The 21,459-nt window shown below is 40.8% G+C and overlaps 1 protein-coding gene across 2 annotated transcripts in view; it reads left to right on the top strand.

The window, feature by feature from the left end:
• Positions 1-21,459, top strand: part of SLC9A7 (solute carrier family 9, subfamily A (NHE7, cation proton antiporter 7), member 7) — a 218,441-nt gene that overhangs the window by 192,567 nt on the left and 4,415 nt on the right. For both annotated transcript variants that reach the window (XM_006864239.1, XM_006864238.1), the window contains exons 14-16: positions 1,436-1,499; positions 11,365-11,447; positions 18,443-18,548. In XM_006864239.1, the coding sequence (XP_006864301.1) occupies positions 1,436-1,499; positions 11,365-11,447; positions 18,443-18,548 (253 nt within the window). The remainder of the gene's footprint in view (positions 1-1,435; positions 1,500-11,364; positions 11,448-18,442; positions 18,549-21,459) is intronic.

Below are 21,459 nucleotides of genomic sequence, written 5' to 3' on the forward strand. Positions count from 1 at the left end.
TGTGTTGCCTTCTGTCCCCGTTTTCTTTTAGTCTCTTTTGCCAAAATAGATACTGGACATCACATGTGGAAAAGGAGGAGAGAAAGGTGGAAACGTCTGGGGCTTTGTGCATCTATGGTTCACAGGACGGGACTTTTAATAACATCCCTGTTAAAACCCACTCTGTACCTTTCTTCAAGCTCAAATCAGACCTAGCCTGCTGAAAGCGATAATTTTGCTGCAGTAGGAGTAAGAAAAGATGTAGAAATCGTCCAGCACCTTTGTTTTCTCCCCATTGTCTTTATCAAATGAGCACACTAGAGGGATAAAGTGCAGTAAGTGGTATGTTGCTAGGCCAAGAGAACTACCCTAGTGCTTTTCTGGAATTTGTTATAAATGATTTTGCCACTTTGCTTTTTCTTTTGAGTCCTCAGTAGTTGATCTCAAGTGTGTGGATTCTCAGGTCCTCTTGGCTGCAGGAGGATGTGGGAACACCAGGATTAAAAGTAGGTCAAAACTCTAGTTAATGATATGCTTGCTGAAGTGTTTAGGGGATGTGGATTGATATCTGCAATGTGATTTGAAATGCATCCAAAAAATAAGGGAACGGATAGAGAAATGGGTAGTTGTTAAGTGCTGTCAAGTCAGTTCCAACTCATAGAGGCCTTGTGAAGGATTCCTGGTGTGGCGTTGCAGGCTAATGTGCTGGCCTGCAATTGGTTTGAACCACAAGGTCGGTGGTTCAGACTCACCAGCCACTCCTTGGAAACACTATACAGGATCGCTATAAGTCAGAACTGAATCAATGGCACTTAACAACAGCAACAACAATAGGGTTTCCAAGGAGCAGCTGCTGAGTTCGAACCACCGACCTTGTGGTTCAAACCGACCTTGCAGTCTAGTGATTACCCTACAGCACCACACCCGGACTCCAGCAGAGAAATGGGTAGATAATGTAATAAAGGAAATACAGTAAAATGTTGATGGTAGAATGTAGGTGATGGATGTGCAAATGTTCTCTATAAATTCTTTCGAATGTCCCCTGTATATGTGAAAATTTTTATATTCAAATGGTAGGGAAATAAAAGCAGGTCAGAGAGGAAGTTAAGCAGCATTCAGGAAAAGGTCCAGTACAGTGGGACTCTTACCGTGTTAACTGGGGCCATCTGGTGTAAGAAGGATGGTGGACACTGTCAGCATATACTGATTTTTTAGAAGTCTTACGTAGGGTATAAGCATCCAGGATAGTGTCCTTCCTCCCCTCTGGGTCCTGGTGTGGTATGGGCCCTCTCTCTCATGACTGTTGCATGGTGGCCTTCCTCTGCTTTCAGCTAACCACTCCTTCTGCTTTGGGAAGATGGTCAGCATCTTGGTTACATTCAGGCAACCTGGCTGCCCTAATCTAAATGAATACTTTTCTGTTCTTCTCCTTGTGTTTTTCCCTGGTGATTTACAGAGTTGGAGTTGACCCAGATCAAGACCCACCACCCAACAATGACAGCTTTCAAGTCTTACAAGGGGTAAGTCACAAACAGGGAAGATATTATTAAGAGTAGCTATGAAATGTATTGAATGCCTATCACATGGCAGGCTATTTATGTGGGTTCATTCCTTGTGATCTGGACAAGCAGGTACTGGCTATCCCCATTTCAGGTTATTAGAAGTTGAAGTTTGAGAGTTCAAGTTAGTTACCTAAGGTCAGAGAATTAGAAAGCGATAGACCCAGGATTTGACTCCAGTATCTATGTTCTTAAATAACATAATTAAGGGATGGGCTGAGCTCAAAGAGTGTTTAAGTAAAGGTCCCAATTCCCTACCTTTGCAGAATTAATATATTGGGGATTTGCTCACTGTAGCTGGTTCTGAGTCTGTCAGTGGTGCCTACACCGAGGAAGGAGAGAGTTCTGATTTGACTTTCCAGCCCGGGAATCTGAGGAAGAGAGGATAGATACAGGTCTCCTATTCCTCCAGGATCTAAGGTCCTCTACAGCTCTCTGAGTTCCCTTTCAGCTCAGTAGTGGCAGACTAGCAGTCCCCACCCACCCCTTAAAGGTCATAGCATTATTAACAATTAAGGCTTGAGCAGGGTGGTGGCAGCAGAGTGGGCCTGGAGTGGAGTGCTGGGACAGTTGACTGTAGAAACAATGAGTGGCACAGTCTTGTAACAGCATCCAGGAGGGGCTTGCCGAGGCCCCTGCTAGTACAGGAGGCTGCAGAGAGAATCGGGATGGAGCCCATGTTCGGCAGAGGAGGGTGGTGTTAGCCCTTGGTGTTGTCATCTGCTCTAGTTACTATGGCTGCATAACAAACTGCCCCATTATGCTCATGGATTCTCTGAGTCAGGAATTTGGAAAGGACATAGTAGGGACAGCTTTCCATGTTCCATGACATAGTATGGACAGCTTGCCTTAGCTTCACACAGTCCATGGCCTCAGCGGGGAAAAACTCGAAGGCAGGGGGGTGACTCAATGGCTGGCTGGAGGCTTGAATCAGCTGAAGGCTTGTTCACTCAAGTGTCTGAGGCCTGGTTTTAGAGGACTCAAAGACTAAGATTTCTGGCTGGAATGTCTACATATGGCTTCTCCATTTGACCTGAGCTTCCTCACAGCATGGTGGTGTCAGGGTGGCTGGAACAAGCAAGGTGGAAGTTACACAGCTGTTACTGATCTAGTCTTGGCATTCTACAGCATCACTTCTATGACACTCTATTGGTTATCAACAAGTTACTAAAATAAAGCTAGTGACAAAGACTTTGTAGGCATGGTTTGTCTCCAGCTTTTGTTCCTTCACCAGACTGGCAGACAAGATGGGAAAAGAAGTGTTATGATGGGAGCAAAAATGTGATGCCAAAAGGTTATCCCTTTGACCTTGAGGGTCCAGAACAGTTTTGACTTCACAGTGTTAAGCACAGCTTTTGCTTCATAGTGTCAAGCACAGTGCCTGGCACATGGGGGGAAATCAATAGGTATTTGGCCAATAGATAGGGGAGTGAGAGGTGAAACAGTAAAGCAGGTGTTTTTACTAACCATGTATGTGCCTTGTCCATGAAACCATATAGAGTGTTTCGTTTTTGTCCTGTCAGCTTTGAATAACACTTAATGTTGCACTTAACCCTACATCCAGTTTTCATGTTTCATATTCCATAGGATCTTCTAAATGAATCCATCGACAAAATTGGATTTAACACGTCTCCCAAAATGTGGAGCCAGCTGTGTGGGGCCTAGGGGGTGCTGCTATAGCTTTTTCGGATGTCCTTTTCCTTGAGAGTGATCACAGCCTGATAAGGCATTTGTATTTGTTTCCTGGGGTTCCTGTAACAAAGTAACACAAACTGAGTGACACACTGGAAACACTGGGCTTGTCATTAGTATCAGAAAAAATTTGCTGTCATTTTTTTCATGGAAATGTCTGGGAAAGCCATGGGTCCCAAATGCTAAGAACTCTGGCATTTCGTCCATGTAATGATAACTCAAATAGGGCCCATCCCTCAGAAACTGCCCTGGATGGACCTGGAGTAGTAAACTCAGTATTGCCGATAGCTTATGCAGGACCCTCGGAGCAGAGAGCTCTGTGCCCACTTGGCACTGTGTATGGGGCTGGCAGTGACTTCTACTACCCTCCTGATGGTGCCCCGTTTGCCAGGCATCATCAGGTGGTGGGTGGAAGCTAATTTAGATAAACAGTTTTCTCTTAACCTCCTTCCTTCCAAACCTCAAGCACAGCGGTGCAGAAAGGCCCTCAAAGTCGTCAATTCAGCAGACATTTTTGATTCTTTCAAGATTGCTCATACTGGGGGCAAAAAAGAACTTCAGGCTTGGTTCCTCAGGACACCCTCTGCAGAAAGGGCTTTATTTCTCTAAATTATTTTCCCCTGAAGCTTCTCATTCCAGTGAGCCACTAACAGCAGGGCTGGGAGTCATGAGAAACAATGAAACAGAAATAAATGGACTTCTAATTTTTGGGTGAAACCCCGGTTTCTTGCAGTTTCCCCTGGATCAGATCCAGGTCACATGCTCAGTGTTGTCGTGAAACTGAAATCAGAGGTGGGGAGAGTCCACATATTTATTTCCAATTAGAAAAAGAAAGGGCAAATCTCTTTACCTCATTTTTGAAATTATCTTAAAAACAACCAAACACATTTAATATTTAAAGGAAAAGTATTTCTTATAATGAGCACAGTTTTCCTCACTGGTTCTAGAAGCCCCAGGTTATAAACATAGTCAGGGCTACAGAGTTACAGAATATTAGCTCATTTGGGAGAAGAAATGGAGATGTTGGCTGGAAGTTTTGGCTTTATAGGAGGAAAGCATAAGAACATTGTGGGCAGACTTCAGCTTCATGTCCCTGGCAAGTTTGACTCATTTAAACAAAACAAAAAACTCAATTGCTTTGTTTCTACGGAGGTCTTGGTGACTTTGCAACTAAAACAAAAACAAGCCCAGCTGGAACCAAGCTGCCCTGCCCTAGGGGTGGCCTCCCACCTCATTAAGGGCGGGGGTGGGGTGAGGGAGTGTGGGGACTTTTCAAGCCAGACACAGCTGAGATTTATGTTGGCCGGATATGCAGACACATTCATTTCCTTCCCAAAGTTTACTGAAGTACACTCATTGATGAGGCCACCTTTGGAGCAGCTAAGAAAGCACGGATCTGAATTTGTCCAGGCTTTTATCATATCATCAGGCAAAGCTCCATGTTTTTAACTTAGGACAAGGTCACAAGCCGGATATTAATGGAATGTGGAGGAAAGGAAACCGCTGTGTGTGTGCACGCACACACATTGAAAACTGTAGAAAATCTATTGTTGATAGTTCCGTTGACATATGACTTTTTAGACTAGTTAGATTTACAAGTGTTTCTGGCTTCTCCCAGTTTTCCTGCAGGCTGAAATCTGATGCCCAGTTGCTTAAATTTTTAACTACAAACTGTTGCTGAGTTGCCTTTTCTCTAGCTTCTACCCACTGTTGTTGTTTTTTTATCATCCAATTGTGTATGTGGGCCCCTGATTTCATACTCTCCTCTTTCCTCTTCTTCTAGAAGCTCAAAAGTAGCATGAATTTATCCACTCATTTGACAGGTATCTATTGAGCACCGGTTATATTTCAGATATCATATGATACTCTGGTAATACATCTGCAGACCAGATAGCTGAACTCCATTCCTAAGGCCTTGGTAAAAGTGTGAGAAGGGTAATGGTGGAGAGCCTTGTTTCCTCTCCCATCGGGTATAGATTTTTTTGCTTGGTACTCCCAAGTATGGAGTCCTTGGGTAGGGCAAACCGTTAACACACTCAACTGCCAGCTGAAATTCCATTCACGGGCACCTCAGAAGAAAGATCTGGTAATCCACTTCCAAAAAATCTGCCATTGAAACAAACCCTTATGGAGCACAGTTCTACTCTCATACATGGGTTCTACTCTGTTACCATAGGTCCAAGTTGACTTATAGCAACTGGTTTCTTTTAGTGTGTTGATAAATCATGTTGTATTAGCTACTCTTAGAGTGCTCTGTTGCTTTTGAAACGTTTGTCAGAGAAGCCAGTGTTGTGCACAGTCTTGAAGGATTATATAAAGAAAAACATGGCATCAGGATTGGAGGAAGACTCATTAACAACATGAGTTATGCAGATGATACAACATTATTTGCTGAAAGTGAAGACAACTGAAAATACATACTGATGAAGATCAAAGACCACAGCCTTCAGTATGTAAAGAAAAGGTAAATCCTCACCACTGGACCAATAAAAATGGAGAAAAGATTGAAGTTGTCAAAGATTTCAGTTTTCCCAAATCAGCCATCAACACTCATGGAAACAGCAGTCAGGAAATCAAACAACGTTTTTCATTAGGCAACTCTGCTGCACACAACTTCTTTAGAGTGTTAAAGAGCAAAGATGTCAGTTTAAGGACTAAGGTTCACCTGACCAAAGCCATGGTATTTGTAATAACCTCACATGCATGTGAAAGCTGAACAGTGAATAAGGAAGACCGTAGAAGAATTGATGCATTTGATTTATGGTGTTGAAGGAGAATATTAAAAGTACCATGGACTGAGGATGGAAAACTCCCTAATACATTCTGTGAAGCAAGCATAATCCTCATACCAAAACCAGGGAAGGACAACACCAAGAAGGAAAATTATAGATCAGTATCCCCAAAAATTCTCAACAAAATCCTAGCCAACAGAATTTAACAACACATCACAAATATAATGCATCATGACCAAGTGGGATTCATATCAGGGATGCAAAGATAGTTCAACGTCAGGAAAGCAACCATATAAATAAGAAAAAGGAAAAGAACCACATGATCATATCGATTGATGCAGAAAAGGCATTTGACAAAATCCAACATCCATCCCTGATAAAAACACTCAACAAAGTAGGAATCGAAGGGAAATTCTTCAACATAATTAGGAGCATATATATAAAACCAACAGCTAACATCACTCTTAATGGAGAGAAACAGAAAGCCTTCCCCTTGTGAACAGTTATCACACAAGGATGACCTTTATCACCACTCCTATTCAATATTGTTTTGGAAGTCTTAGCCAGAGAAATAAGGCAAGATAGGGAAATTAAAGGCATCCAGATTGGCTAAGAGGAAGTAAAACTCTCTTTGTTTGCAGATAATATGATCCTATACATAGAAAACCCCAAAGACTCAGTAAAAAAGCTACTAGATCTCATTGGAAGATTTAGCAAAGTGGCAGGGTACAAGATCAACATACAAAATCAGTTGGATTCCTCTATACTAATAATGACAACACTGGACAGAAAATTAGGAAAGCAATACCATTTACAATAGCCACCTAAAAGATGAAATATTTAGGAATAAATGTAACCAGAGAAACAAAGGACCTATACATAGAAAACTATAAAACCACTACTACAAGAAACCAAAGGAGACCTACAAAAATGGAAGAATATACCATGCTCCTGGATAGGAAGACTTAACATTGTGAAAATGTCAATACTGCCCAAAAGCAGTTTACACATATAATGCAATCCCAATCCAGATTCCAATGACATTCTTCAAAGAGATGGAAAAAACAGTTACAAACCTTATATGGAAAGGAAAGAGACCCAGGATAAGCAAAGCACTACTTAAGAAGAACAAAGTTGGTCGCCTCTCACTCCTTGATTTCAAAATTTACTACATGGCTACAGTGGTCAAAACAGCCTGGTACAATGAAAGATATATTGATCAATGGAACAGAATTGAGACTCCAGAAATTAACCCATCCACATATAGCCAACTTATCTTTGACATAGGGCCAAAGTACATTGAGTGGGGAAGACAACAGTCTCTTTAACAGATGGTGCTGGCAGAACTGGAAAGTTATATGCAAAAGATTGAAACAAGACCTTACCCCAAGCCGTATACAAAGACCAACTGAGCATGGATTAAAGACCTAAATGTGAATCCCAAATTATAAAGGTCATCAATGAAAAAATAGAGACAAATTTAAGGGCTTTAATCTAGGGCACACATAGACTACAAAACATTGTGAAAATTAGGCAAACAAAAGAAGACAAAATAGATGATTGGGACGTTCTAAAACTTAGAAACTTATGTGCATCAAAAGACTTCACCAAAAGAGTAAAAAGGGAGCCCACAGAATGGGAAAAAAACTTTTGCAATGACATATCAGGCAAGGGACTAATTTCTAAAATCTATAGGAAACTACAACACCTCTACAAGAAAAAGACAAGTAACCCAATTGAAAAATGGGCACGGGACATGAACAGACATTTCACCAAAGAAGACATTTGGGTAGCCAACAAACATATGAAGTCATGCTCACAATCATTAGCCATTAGAGAGATGCAAATCAAAACAACAATGAGATATCATCACACACGAGAAATAACAACAAAGTTCAAAAATGCAAAGGATAATAAATGCTGGTGAGGATGTGGAGAGAATGGGACTCTCCTATATTGCTGGTGGGACTGCAAAATGGTCCAGCCACTCTGGAAAACAGTATGGCACTTCCTCAAAGTTGGAAATAGAAATACCACATGATCCAGTAATTCTTCTACTTGCTATATATCCACAAGAAATACGAGCCATAACACGAGTAGTTATATGCACACCATGTTCATAGCAGCACTATTCACAATAGTAAAAAGATGGAGACAGCCTAAGTGCCCATCTATGGAAGAATGGTTAAACAAAGTTTGGTACATACACACAATGGAATATTATGCTACCTTGAAGAATAACAAAGAAGCCGCAAGCCACTACATAACATGGATGAGCCTTGAAGACATTATGCTGAGTGAAATTAGTCAGTCACAAAATGACAAATATTGCATAAGACCATTATTGTAAAAGCTTAAGAAAAGATACCCATACTAAAAGGGGGGAACAAAACAGTACCATGAAACCATGAACTAACAAAAGAACAAACCAATTTGTTGGAAAAAGTACAGCCAGAATGCTAGGAGGGACCAGTCCAAAGAATATCATGTTTGGTAGGTAATATGGGTGATCAGAGAAAAAGAGGAAGACACCCAACACGATGGATTGGCACAGTGGCATTTGCTAAGCAGTGGCCTTGGGCTTAGCAAAGACTGTGAGGTTGGTGCAGGACTAGGCAGTGTTTCGTTCTGTTGTGCATAGGGTCGCTATGAGTTGGTACCAATTTGATGGCAGCTAACAACAACAACAAATGTGATGGCTGGAACTGTAGTTACCTTGACAGAGCCAGACCAAATGATTTTGAAAGCCTTATATGAACCGTGGACCGGATGTTTCCCACCTCTGCTTTAGACATTGTGTTGTTGTTAAGTGCCATCGAGTCGGTTCCGACCCATAGCGACCCTGTATAGGGTTTCCAAGGGTGTAAATCTTTACGGGAGTAGAAAGCCTCATCTTTCTCCCGCGGAGCAGCTGGTAGTTTCGAACCGCTGACCTTAAGGTTCGCAGCCCAATTTGTAACCACTACGCTACCAGAGTTCCCCACAGGAAAAAAAAAAAAAAGTGGAGACTTGTTTTCTCACCATGCCCCTCCTCAGAAGCTGGCATCCCACCAGGTTTCACAGCTCATGTTTTTAGCTCAGGCTATGTCTAAAGCTCCTTTTTTTTTTCTGTGGGGAACACATAAATGAAAATATTAATTCTCCAAGTACAGTCTGGGAATAGAGGCTGTAGTATCTGTTGTTGTTGTAAAATGCTGTGGAGTTGGTTCCAACTCATAGCAACTCTGTATAGGGTTTCCAAGGCTTTAAATCTATGAGGGAGCAGAAAACCCCATCTTTCTCTTGAGGAACGTCTGGCAGGCTCAAACTGTGGACTTTATGGTTCATAGTCCCGCGCTTACGTATGGAGCCACCACGCTCCCCAGTATTTATTATTGTCGTTGTTAAGTGTCATCGAGTCGATTCTGACCTATACGAGGAGCAGCTGGTATTTATTGGAGGAGCCTCCTATACCCATGTTAATCCCTATTCAGTGCTGTGCTGTGCTGAACCCATAAGAAGGGCTCTACTGACTTGCCTTGTTTGTAGAACCTTCCTGATTCCTCATAGAACCTTCCTGATTTCCCTAAAACCTCCATGCATGTAACTTCTTCCTGTACCTATGCATGCTTCTGGTACCATTTCTTGGAGTAAGTTGTTTAACGCCTCTTTTATAAAGTTGGACTTTTATTTGTCTTAAACTTACCCCTTGTAACCTTTAAGGTTGTGTCTTAATTTCTTTCATTTCAGGATTTGCTGTAGAATCTGAGGTCACTTGCTCTAATTTTGTGGACTCTAGGCCTATCTCTTTGTAGCCTGAGAAGACCTTTTATTAATCTGCTTTCAAATGGAAGTCCTTCCTTTGCTTTAATTACTTTAGTTGTCCCTTTTGAGACTTATATAAATAAGTCTCCTGCAAATTCCATGAAGTGAGATAGCAAGAATTGAAGTATTCCAGGTTTTAAATAATTCTTTGTGGCTTTGCATGACATAGTAAGAGTTTGTTGTTCTCTTGTTGTTTCAAGAGAGTGGCAGGTAAGACTGACTGGGATACAGGCTTTGTGTTTGATGGCTTATTTTATCTTTCTGGATGATTATAATTTTTTTCAGTTTTTCTTTAGTTAGATTCTACAGGCAGTTAGAACTAAGAGCTTAGGGCCTATTCCTTTCTAAAAGACACTACTTTTTTTGTAAGGATGGTTACCTGTCAAAAAGGCCATCTACTACTTTTCTGCCCTGTCTTGAGATAGTTTGATATCTTCCCAAAGGAATGATTTGTTTTCTGCAAATGGAGACTTTCCTATGTCTTCCTTCTTCCATATGGCTTGTTGTTGTGGTTATGTGCCGTGGAGTCGGTTCCCACTCATAGTGACCCTGTACAGGGTTTCTGAGGCTGTAAATCTTTACGGAAGCAGAAAGCCTCATCTTTCTCCCATGGAAGAGCTGGTAGTTTCGAACTACTGACCGTGAGATTAGCAGCCCGATTCGTAATCACTATGCTACCAGAGCTCCTTCCATATGGCTTATAAAAGTATAAAATAAAGTTAATCTCTAGGGTCGCTCCTTGTTTATATTTCTCCATCCACAGCAGGGCCCATTTAACAAAGCCATTTCCATATCTGTGACTAAACATTCATTAAATACCAGGGGCGCTCAATTTCTGGAAATAATTTAGAACTTCGTGTAATTTTGGCTCGACTTTTATTTGGTTATTGTCATTGTCCCTTGCCTATAGAGTTACTTCCTCCATACTGGAGTTTTGGTGTGGTGCTGTGGGTTAATGCGCTGGACTGCAAATTTGGTTTGAACTGCAAGGTCCACAGTTCAAGCTCACTAGCCGCTCATCGGAAACTTTATACAGGGTCACTATGGGTCTGAACCGACTCAACAGTGCTTAACAACAACGATAATATTAAAGATTATGACTATTAAAAAGCTTGTGCCTCATAAGCAGTCTGTACTTTCAGAATTTGTCATGCAGCAACATAAAAGTCCATTAAATCAAAGATTCAAAGCCACTGCCGTCGAATAGATTCTGACTCATAGCCACCCTATAGGATAGAGTAGAACTGCTCTATGGGATTTCTGAGACTGTAAACCTTTACAGGAGCAAGCAGCTTCATCTTACTCTATGGAGTGGTTGGTGGGTTTGAATCGGCAACCTTGTGGTTAGCAGCCCAACACTTAACCCGCTGCACCACCAGGTAGGTCCTACTTTATGTCCATGTATGATCAAACCTTCTAACACTGATTAGTCTACCTTTTGAATTGAATCAATTTCTACTAAAATATTCTCTGCCAATGTATCTTTGAAACTTTGTAGATATGGGATATGTAGAAATTACGATTAAAAATGAATTCTTCCCCCATGCTTCCAGGTCCCTTTTCTGCAACTAAGCCTTTGTCCTCTTGTTTGTTCCTAGGACGGCCCAGATAATGCCAGAGGGAACCGAACAAAGCAAGAGAGTGCATGGATATTCAGGCTGTGGTACAGCTTCGACCACAAGTATCCTTTTTACTAAAACATTCAAGAAACATTAGTGATGAAATTCTCTTGCATTGTAAGTGAATGACTTCTGATGAGTAAGGAAAAATGTGTGCTTGGTACAGCTGTTGGGATATGTACACATCTCAACATTCAACCACAGGTACTCATGATGAGCAACTTTCTGGGTAAGAGGAGTGTTTTCCTATCAGCAGTGAACCTAAAGCCTGGTAGACTCATGTGACTCTTCAGAGAAATATGTTTACAGGGGAATATGACTTTGTAGATGAATCCGTTGAAATTATGCTATGAACTGTTCTGTGATCATAAAGAGAAGGGGAGCTTGGGCAGTTAATCCATGTAGGGATGATAATTTCTGCTTGCTGTAATCAGCCAATTCTGATCCAGGCTTTGTGTGATCTGATCCTGGCCTAATTGGGGGGTGGGGTGGTGGTTAATGCAGGATAGACCTTATTCTATAGATTCAAGTGATCCCAAGTGCAAATTCAAAAACAAAAAGTTCAACCTTCAGCAATAATTACACTGAATGTAAATGGATTAAATGTACCAGGCAAGAGACAGAGAGTGGCAGAATGGATAAGAAAACAGGACTCACCACTATGCTGTCTACAAAAACACACCTTAGACATAAAGACAAAAATAAACAAAAAAAAAAAATCAAAGGATTGAAAATATATATCAATCTAACAACAATCATCAACCTGTATAAGAGACAAAAAAGGATACTATGTAATGATTAAAGAGTCAATTGAACAAGGAGACATAACCAAAATAAATATCTATGTTCCTAACAAAAGAGCCCCAAAATACATGTCAAATTCTAATGAATTGAAGAGACAAATAGACAGCTCTACAATAATTGTTGTTGTTGTTATGTGCCCTGTATAAAGTCTCTAAGGTGTGGCTGGTGGGTATGAGCCACCATCCTTGTGGTTAGCAGTCCAGTGTTTATCCTACAGCGCAACATTTAATTTACCACTTTTGATGAAAGAGCAACTAGAAAGAAACTTGACAAAGACACAATCAACCACCTTGACCTCATAGATACATACAGAACACTCTACCCAACAGCAGCCCAGCATGCATTCAGTTTCAGCGCACATGGAACATTCTCCAGAATAGACCACATATTAGGCCACAAAGCAAGCTTTAATACATTTAAAAACATTGAAAGAATACAACACATCTCAGATAACAGTGCTGTTAAATTGGAAATCAACAAGAAAAAAGAAGAAAATACATGGAAATTGAGTTAACACCCAGCTTAAAAACCACTGGGTAACTGAAGAGATAGAAAATGAAATAAAAATTCCCTGAATCAAACATGAATAAAAACACTACATATCAAAACTTTTGTTGTGGTTGTCAAATGTTGTCAAGTCATTTCCGACTCATAGCAACTCTGTATAGAGTTTGCGAGGAGTGGCTGATGAGTTTGAACTGTTGACTTTGTGGTTCAAACCAACCTTGTGGTCCTACAGCAGCACACCAGGTTCCTTTTGGACACAGCAAAAGCAGTGATCAGAAGCAATTTATAGCAATAAACACATACATCCAAAAAGAAGAAAGAACCAACATCTTAACTCCTGTGGTGCCTTGTATTTACTGATAATGGCTTTTCTATCCAAAGTCTTTTTAATTCCCACCAAGTGGTTGGGTGGGACCATGCAAGTAAGTTATACAGGACTCTAAGGCTGGGATTGGTTAGTTTTGCCCTCCAGCTAGGTTTATAAGGAGCCATCTCCAAAGCAGAGACAGAAGATCTCAGTACCATCAAGAAGGCAGAGCAAGAATGAAGTGTGAGATTCCTTCTTAGAGAAACAGCGATGGCAAAGGTGACTGGCAGAGGTGGTGGCATGGAGAGACAGAGCAGCTTTGGGCTCTAGACCCATGGACTGAGTAAAGCTGAGTGCCTGTGGGCAGAAAACTGGCTTGAAGAATGCTCTTTGTGCATTCACAGACTGGCTAAAAGAGCTTTGTGGCACTTCCCCAAGCAGAGCAAAGACCAAGGGACCACATAGCTGAGAGACCAAAGACAAGAGTGTGGCGTGCTTACAAGAAAGCTACTGAAACTAATAGAATGATTTAACAAAGTAGGAGGGTACACGATCAATATACAAAAATCAGTCGGATTCCTCTACACTAATAAAGAGAACTCTGAGAAGGGAATCAGATAAATAATACTACTTACAATAGCCACCAAAAAGATGAAATACTTAGGAATAAATCTAACCAATGATGTAAAAGACTTATCCAAAGAAAACTACAAAATACCTCAATAAGAAAAAGACAGTCCAATTAATAAATGGGCAAAGGACATGAACAGACATTTCACAAAAGAAGATAGAGGGTATTTCTACAAACATTTATATGTGCTGCAAATATATCCATGACTATAGTAGAGCATAAAGAGCTCTGGTAGCGTAGTGGTTACGAATCGGGCTGCGAACCGCAATGGTCAGCAGTTCGAAACTACCAGGCACTCCGCGGGAGAAAGATGAGGCTTTCTGCTCCCATAAAGATTTACAGCCTCGGAAACCCTGTACGGGGTCGCTATGAGTCGGAACCGACTCCACGGCATATAACAACAACATAGTAGAGCATGGACTTCTGGTGTGGCATTGTCAATTAATGCGGTAAACAGCAATGTTGGTTTGGGCCGTTAAGGCCGGCAGTTCTAACTCACCAGCTGCTCCTTGGAGTCACTAGCTGCTTCTTGGAAACCCTGTACAGGGTTACTGTGAGTTGGATCCCGACTCGATGGCACATAGCAACATAGCAACAATAGTAGAGCATATAGGAACAAAGTTATGAGAATACCTTAGCCATAACCAAACACCTTGAGTTGAGGGATCAGGACCATAGTCTCAGGAGACATCTAGGTCAATTAGCATAACATAGTCCTTAAAGAACACGTTCTACAAGCATTTTGGTGAGTAGCCAACTGGAGTCTTTAAAGCTTGCGAGTACTTATCTAAGATATGGCTATATCTAAGATATGGCTCTTCCTGTGTGGAGCAAAGAGGAGTGGAAAGAACCAAAGACTCAATGAAGCTATTAGTCTATAGGACTAATGAACCGTGTGAACCACAAATAATCCAATTAATAAATGGGCCCAGGACTTGAGCAGACACTTCACCAAAGAAGACAGAGGGTATTTTTACATACATATTTATATGTGCTTCAAATATATCCATGAAGCACAGCCTAGGTCTCACCTTCTGAGACCACAACTAGATGGTGCCCAGCTACCTCTACTGACTGCTCTGATTGGGATCACAATAGAAGGAACTTGATAGAGTGGGAGGAAAAGGTACAGCAAAATTCAAATTCATAAAAAGACCAGACTTGTCTGGGAGAGACTTGTAACCCCAAGACTGGCCCTTGGTGGTGGTGGCTGTGTGCCGTGGAGTCGGTTCTGACTCATAGCGACCCTGATTGGCCCTTAGATACCCTTCAAACCTGGAACTGAACTCACTTCCAGACATCACCTTTCAGCCAAATAATAGGCCTATAAAGTCAACAAGGGAATGCTGTGGCTCTATAAGATAAGCACTGGACTGCGAACCACAGTGTCCGCAGTTCGAGCCCTCCGGCTGCTCTGCAGGAGAAAGGCGAGGCTTTCTGCTCCTTCGAAGATTTAAAGCCTCTGAAAACCCTATATAGAGTAGCTATGAGTTGAAACCGACTCAACATCACTTTACAACAAAGTGAACAGTAACACCCGTGAGCAAACTGTTCCTCAGAACAGTCAACCATACAAGACCAAAAGGGTAGCATTTGCCCAGAACTTTAAGTTCAGAAGTGAAAATGGGGCAGGAAAGATGGAAATGGGAATATGGACTATGGGAAGACTGCTGCTACATTGATGGGAAACAAATGTTTATAAGTTGTTGAATGGGAAACTAATTTATTGTGTAAAATTTCACCCAAACCACAATAAAATGCTAAAAAATAACAAAACAAAATCAAACAAAGGGAGAGTAGTATTGAAGAAACAGTGATTTGTAATCCAGAAGTGAACAAAAGTTAAAAATAATTTAGAAGATTCATTATTTAGCAAGATACCCAAAGAGTCTCCTTTGACTAACAAAATTTAAATTAAATAGTATTGCATTTCCTTTTATAATACTTCAGTCACTCTGCTTGGTTCTACAGTGGATAATACTCATATATTGGCATTATTTAATCGACTCAGTGGCACACCACCATTAACATTATTGTGTTGTTGTGAAGTGCCATTGAGTGGGGTCTGACCCATAGCAACCCTGTAGAGGGTTTCCGAGGAGCGGCTGGTGAACCACCAACTGACTTTGCAGTCCAGCACATTAACCCACAGCGTCATACCAGGACTCCTGGCTTATTGTAAATGCTGCTATTGTATTCTAAAATTTAGATTCAATCTGTAGAAAAAGCCTAGAAAATTTGTTTATATAATTGGAAAAGAATAAATTTGTAAAGAAGAGATGGTAGTAAGTATAAATGAGTTCAATTTTCTATCCCTCATAGGAAAAAAATGAAAAGTCTCTGACTAAAGTTGATAAATTAAGAAACAGGAGAAAAATGTATTATGGTAAGTTGTAATGATAATTACCAGAGCAATTGGGGTGACAAAGACTTGTTATTTCATTTTGTGTCCTTCCATCAATTTGAATATATTTTTAAAAATATCAATAGATAGATAGGTAGATAAATATATACATGTATATACGTACAAAGGAGCTCTGGTAGCGTAGTGGTTACAAATCAGGCTGCGAACCGCAAGGTCAGCAGTTCGAAACTACTAGCTGTTCCGCGGGAGAAAGTTGAGGCGTTCTGCTCCCATAAAGATTTACAGCTTCGGAAACCCTGTATAGGGTCGCTATGAGTCGGAAGCGAATCCACGGCACACAGCCACCACCACACCACCATATATGTACAAGGAGCTCTGGTAGCATAGTGGTTATGAGTCGAGCTGCTAACCTCAAGGTCAGCAGTTCGAAACTACCAGCCGTTCCATGGGAGAAAGAAGAGGCTTTCGGCTCCCATAAAGATTTACAGCCCCGGAAACCGCATACAGGGTTGCTATGAGTCGGAACTGACTCCATAGCACACAATCACCACCACCAATACCATGTATATATATATACACACACACATATATGTAAGTTATCTTTTTTAAAGAAGTTGCTAGAGAGCCTTGTATATTTGAAGGAAGGAGGAGCTTCTCCCAGGGGACTGAAATGTAGCCTCTTGTGTTTCCCCTCTAATTTGACTCTTTAGTCTTATCCTAGTCATTCTACAAATCCAAGCTTCTCTTATCTTCCGAGCTAAAGACAGTAGCTACAGAGAGAGACTGTTCTCAAAGTGAGCTAAGGCTGGGTATGTAGTTAAAAGTCAGATGGGAGAATAACTGTTTGTAAAGTCCCCAGAACCCCTTTGGTTTAGTAATTCCCAGTTCAAAGTTTACCCTAGTGTCTACCTTTTGAACTCTTTCTAAAGCTAAAGCTTCTTATCTCATTTTCTTAAAGTGAAAACAGGCATTGGTGGTACTTACAGTTCACCTCTTGAGTACCCAAATGGCTCTGCCACTTTCTCATCTCCTTTTAAAGTCACTTGGCCACTCATGTAGTTAAGTGTCTCAACTTTTTCCACATTACTTAGATGGTGAGAATCAGAAATGGTCCCAGCTCTATCACACCATGACAGGTGTTTTCTAGTGTTTCTGACATAGGGCTGTGCATTTGGCAGCACAAACAGTCACAGATTGACACTTACTAAGCTTTCCACATTTCAGTTGGCTTTCATGTTAGAGAATGTTTCTCAGCCAAGGGTGATTTTGCAATGCTTGGAAACAAATTTGGTTGTCACCACTGGAGGGAGACCAAGTATGCTGCTTAATAGCCTACTAAAGTCCACAGGACAGCCCCTACAACAAAGAATTATCCAGTCCAAATGTTAATAGTAAAAAACAAATAAACCTACCCATTGTGGTAGAGTCCATTCCAATGCATAGCAGCTCTGTAAGGTGTAGTATAACTGCCCCATGGGGGTTCCAAAACTGTAAATCTTTACAGAGTAGATTGCCACATCTTTCTCCCATCAATCTTTCCGTTACACTACTGTATACCCTCAGGGCTCTTTTTGTCAAAAGTGCTGAGATTCAAAATCCTATGTTAGAGGCTGGAAGAGAGGCAGCAAGTGGAGGGAAAATAGTCTTGTATGGGGTGCTACTGCTGTTGCTAAGCGTCGTTGAGACTCATAATGACCCTGTATAGGGTTTCCAAGGAGTGGCTGGTGGTAGCAATCTAGTGCTTATTCCACAGTGCCACACCAGTATGGGATGTTGGGATATTTATAATCTGAGTAGCTTAGTTAAAATCATTTCACCTCACCAAGTCACAGTTTTCTTATTTAAAATTGCCGCAGTTACTTCTTGTTGCTAAGTGCCATCAAGTTCCTACCCATAGCAACTCTGTATAGGGCTTCCAAGGAGCAGCTGGTGACCTTGCAGTTCAAACGACTTTGCAGTCTGATGCATGAGCCCACAGTGCCACACCAGGACTTAGGTCCTGTCAAACACTAACAATTCCACTGTATGAACTCTGGGTAGAATGGTTTAACAAGAATACTTAGAGAGGACCGAGGAGCTGGAAAATCCCCATATCTGGGCACTCTGTGTTCTGTGTCCAAGACATGAGCTGATTGTGGGTCAAAAGCTGGATATAAAAGGAAGAAGGATGTTGTAATTAATCAAGTCCTTTTTTAATTCAAAATTAGGAATCGCCAGCCTGAGATTGAACAGTTCACATTTAAAACTGATGGAGCATAGCATAACCAGTTTCCAACTGGTTCAGATGGCCATTATAAGTATTTCCTGTACTGTACTGGTAGAATAGGGAAAGAGATACTCATTTTGTGGCTAGAATGTTAGATAATTTACTATGAATTTTTAAATACGTTTTGTTGGGTGTTTGTTTCCTTCCTAGACATTTTTCCTTAATGCCTTTTTAAAGTTACTTGAAGCCCACCCTCACACACAGTGGGCCCCCGTTAACCACCACTCTTCCAGCTTGGTGTGGCTTGCTGGCTCGATGTCTGACCAGTCCTCAGGTGTACGATGTAAGTCCAAGATACAATATTCCTGTTCACCACTCTAGATAGTCTCTTTCCTAACAAGGTTGTACTCATACCTGCAATGTCCATACATTTTGCTTCTCTAATAAAATTATTGGAAGCTACCAATTTACTTATGGTTATATATTCTGCACAGTAATAGAGGAACTCTTGAACCAGGATTATCAGTACTTCTAACATCAGAAACTGTTGTATGGTAGAAGGAATCTGACAACTAGATTTGAATCCAAGCCCTGACAGGCAATTTGAATGTTCCAAGCCTCAATTTTTTCATGCACAAAACTGGCCTCATAGTACAGGTTGGTTATGAGAATTAAATGGTAAGGTATATAAAATTACACTGTGAAATGGAAGAACATCGCACAGATACAAGGCTTATTTTTCTGTAGTTATATTACTGTGGTTAGGTCCTTTATTTCAATTTTTGTTATTGAGAAATAGACTTGGCACAGTATGCATAGAATATCCAGACTGGTGGAAGTCTTAGATGTAGGTATGACTCGAGTTAATGATGTGGGCTAAGGGCAGAGAGGGGGAGGACCAGAAGAGAGGTAAAAGACCTTCCTTTTTCCCCATCTCCTTCCCTACCCTATGCATCTTATCAATAACATAATAATTACATCCTAGCTAAAATCACTTATTAAATTTGTATAGAACTTTATAGTTCACAGAAGTTCTTGGCCATACTATAAATAAGCAGATATGTTACAGATGAGGAAAATAAGTCTCCGTGAAGTTGTAAATTGTCCAAGGCCCCACAATTAATAATTGTGGATAACAGATATGGGCTATGTAGCTAGGAAGGGGCACTAGGGCAGTGGGTAGTAGGTAAGATATGAAAGAAAGTACAGCTTCTTGAATGGCATGCTCTTCTTTCTAGAACAGGGATTACAACTACCAACTCACCAGGTGTTCAGGACTAGTGGGCAGTGACAGAACTTTATAGCTTGGCTACTGGGGAGAGCATACAAGTCAATAGATTGTTATTTTGTAGTTGTCCATCCCATGAATAGCTTACTTACTAAAAGTTGTCTTATTACACTGAATAGTTTGCTCAATTTGGATTTTTGTTTAAAGCAACACTGTGGACCATGTGGATGTGTTTTATCATCTGAGACAAAGGGTGCTGACTTGGCATTGCTACTTCTCCTACCAATAAAGTTCTTACATTAAGTCCTGTTTCATTGCATTTACATGTTTATCTTCTAGTGCTTAGTCTCTTTTAAACAATTCCTGAACCCTTCCATTTTATTCAGTTTTAATAAGGGTCACTTTTCTTGTGTCTACAACAGTAACATAACTAACCCACTATGAAAATGTTATAAAAGCCTCTAATCTGAATTTACTATGAGTCCCTGGTTTATAGATTAGGGATACCTAGGTTAGTTTGAGAATATGGACTGGCAGAAAGCACCTTAGAAGCATTGATGACAAGACTTCATTTCACCGTCTTTAGACATATGTCAAGAAGGACCAGTACTTGGAGAAGGACATCATGCTTGTTATAGAGGGTCAACAAAAAAGAGGAAGACCCTCCAGGAGATGGATTGACACAGTGGCTGCAACTATGGGTTCAAACAAAATAACAATATTAAGGATGCACGGGACCAGGCAGTGTTTCATTCTGTTGTATGAAACACTATGAGTCGGAATTGACTTAACAACACCTAACAACAGCAGACTGTTTTGAATTCAATATAAACTTAATGAATTTACAGTTGTGTCAATTTAAAGTTATTCCCTCACCAGTTTGAAAAGACTAATTAAGGTTTCCTTGCTTGGGCAATGGTTGGGCTGTAGACTTCCCACAAGATTGGGGTGATTTGGACTATAAGCAAACTCACCATCCATGATACAGATGCTACTTGGGCTTGGATTCTGACCAAGATCTCAGCCAGCTCCAGACACACTGGTTGAGGTCTGAGCAAAGTCTTTTTTTTTTTTTAAGTCAATAATTAAGGAACCCAGGTTGAAAGAGGTAGAGGAACTCACTGTAAAGTTTAGTGACTGTGGTTGTTTGACACACTGTTGTGTGGTTCTTACCCATCACCATTGGAGCATTTTGTAATCCACCACATTTATGTAGGAGATTGCTAAGATGTTCTTTCATTGTTTCTACTGTCTCTAAACTGCTTGAATTTGATAGACCGATGATAGATCGTTGCTGTTGACTCTGACTCATATACAACAAAATGGAACATTGTATGGTCCTGCATCATCTTCACAGTCATGAGCATGTGCCAGTCCATCTCCCTGTGGGCTCCTCTCACTTCACCAAACATGACGTCTTCTTCTAGTGTCCAAAGATGTGTCCAAAGAAAGCAAGTTGGACTGTGTTCTGTTGTAAGCCATAAGGTTTTTTTTTTTAGAAAGATTGCATTATTATTATTATTTTTTTTAATGTTTTGTTGTGAATTATGTGATAATTTACATGGGAGAACATTAGTTTTACATTCATCCAATTGTATATTGTTTCATTGCCATGGTTACAGTCCCCTCCATGCATCACCACCAACCAAAGGGTATACACTATTCATTATATATATATATATATTATTTTTTTATGATTTATTGTGAATTATGTGATAGTATACATGGGAGAACATTAGTTTTACATTCATTCTATCGTATATTGTCTCTCATTGCCATGGTTACAATCCCCTCCATGCAATCCTTCACCCGTACCCCCCAGGTCTTCAGCTCACAGTCACTCTCCCTCTCTGGGTCTAGAGTCTTCAGCTGCTCCATAGCTCCACATCATCATCACTGGCTCCATTTCAGGCATCACTGCTTCTCTGGGTAGGGTCCTGCTCTCTGCTCTTCTCCCTTGATGGTCCTAGTGAACTCCACTCCTAGACTGAAAAGTTAATCACTCCCCTCCTTGCTATAAAACATC

This window comes from Chrysochloris asiatica, unplaced genomic scaffold (assembly GCF_000296735.1).
Source record: "Chrysochloris asiatica unplaced genomic scaffold, ChrAsi1.0 scaffold00062, whole genome shotgun sequence".
In the NCBI taxonomy this organism is placed as follows: domain Eukaryota; kingdom Metazoa; phylum Chordata; class Mammalia; order Afrosoricida; family Chrysochloridae; genus Chrysochloris; species Chrysochloris asiatica.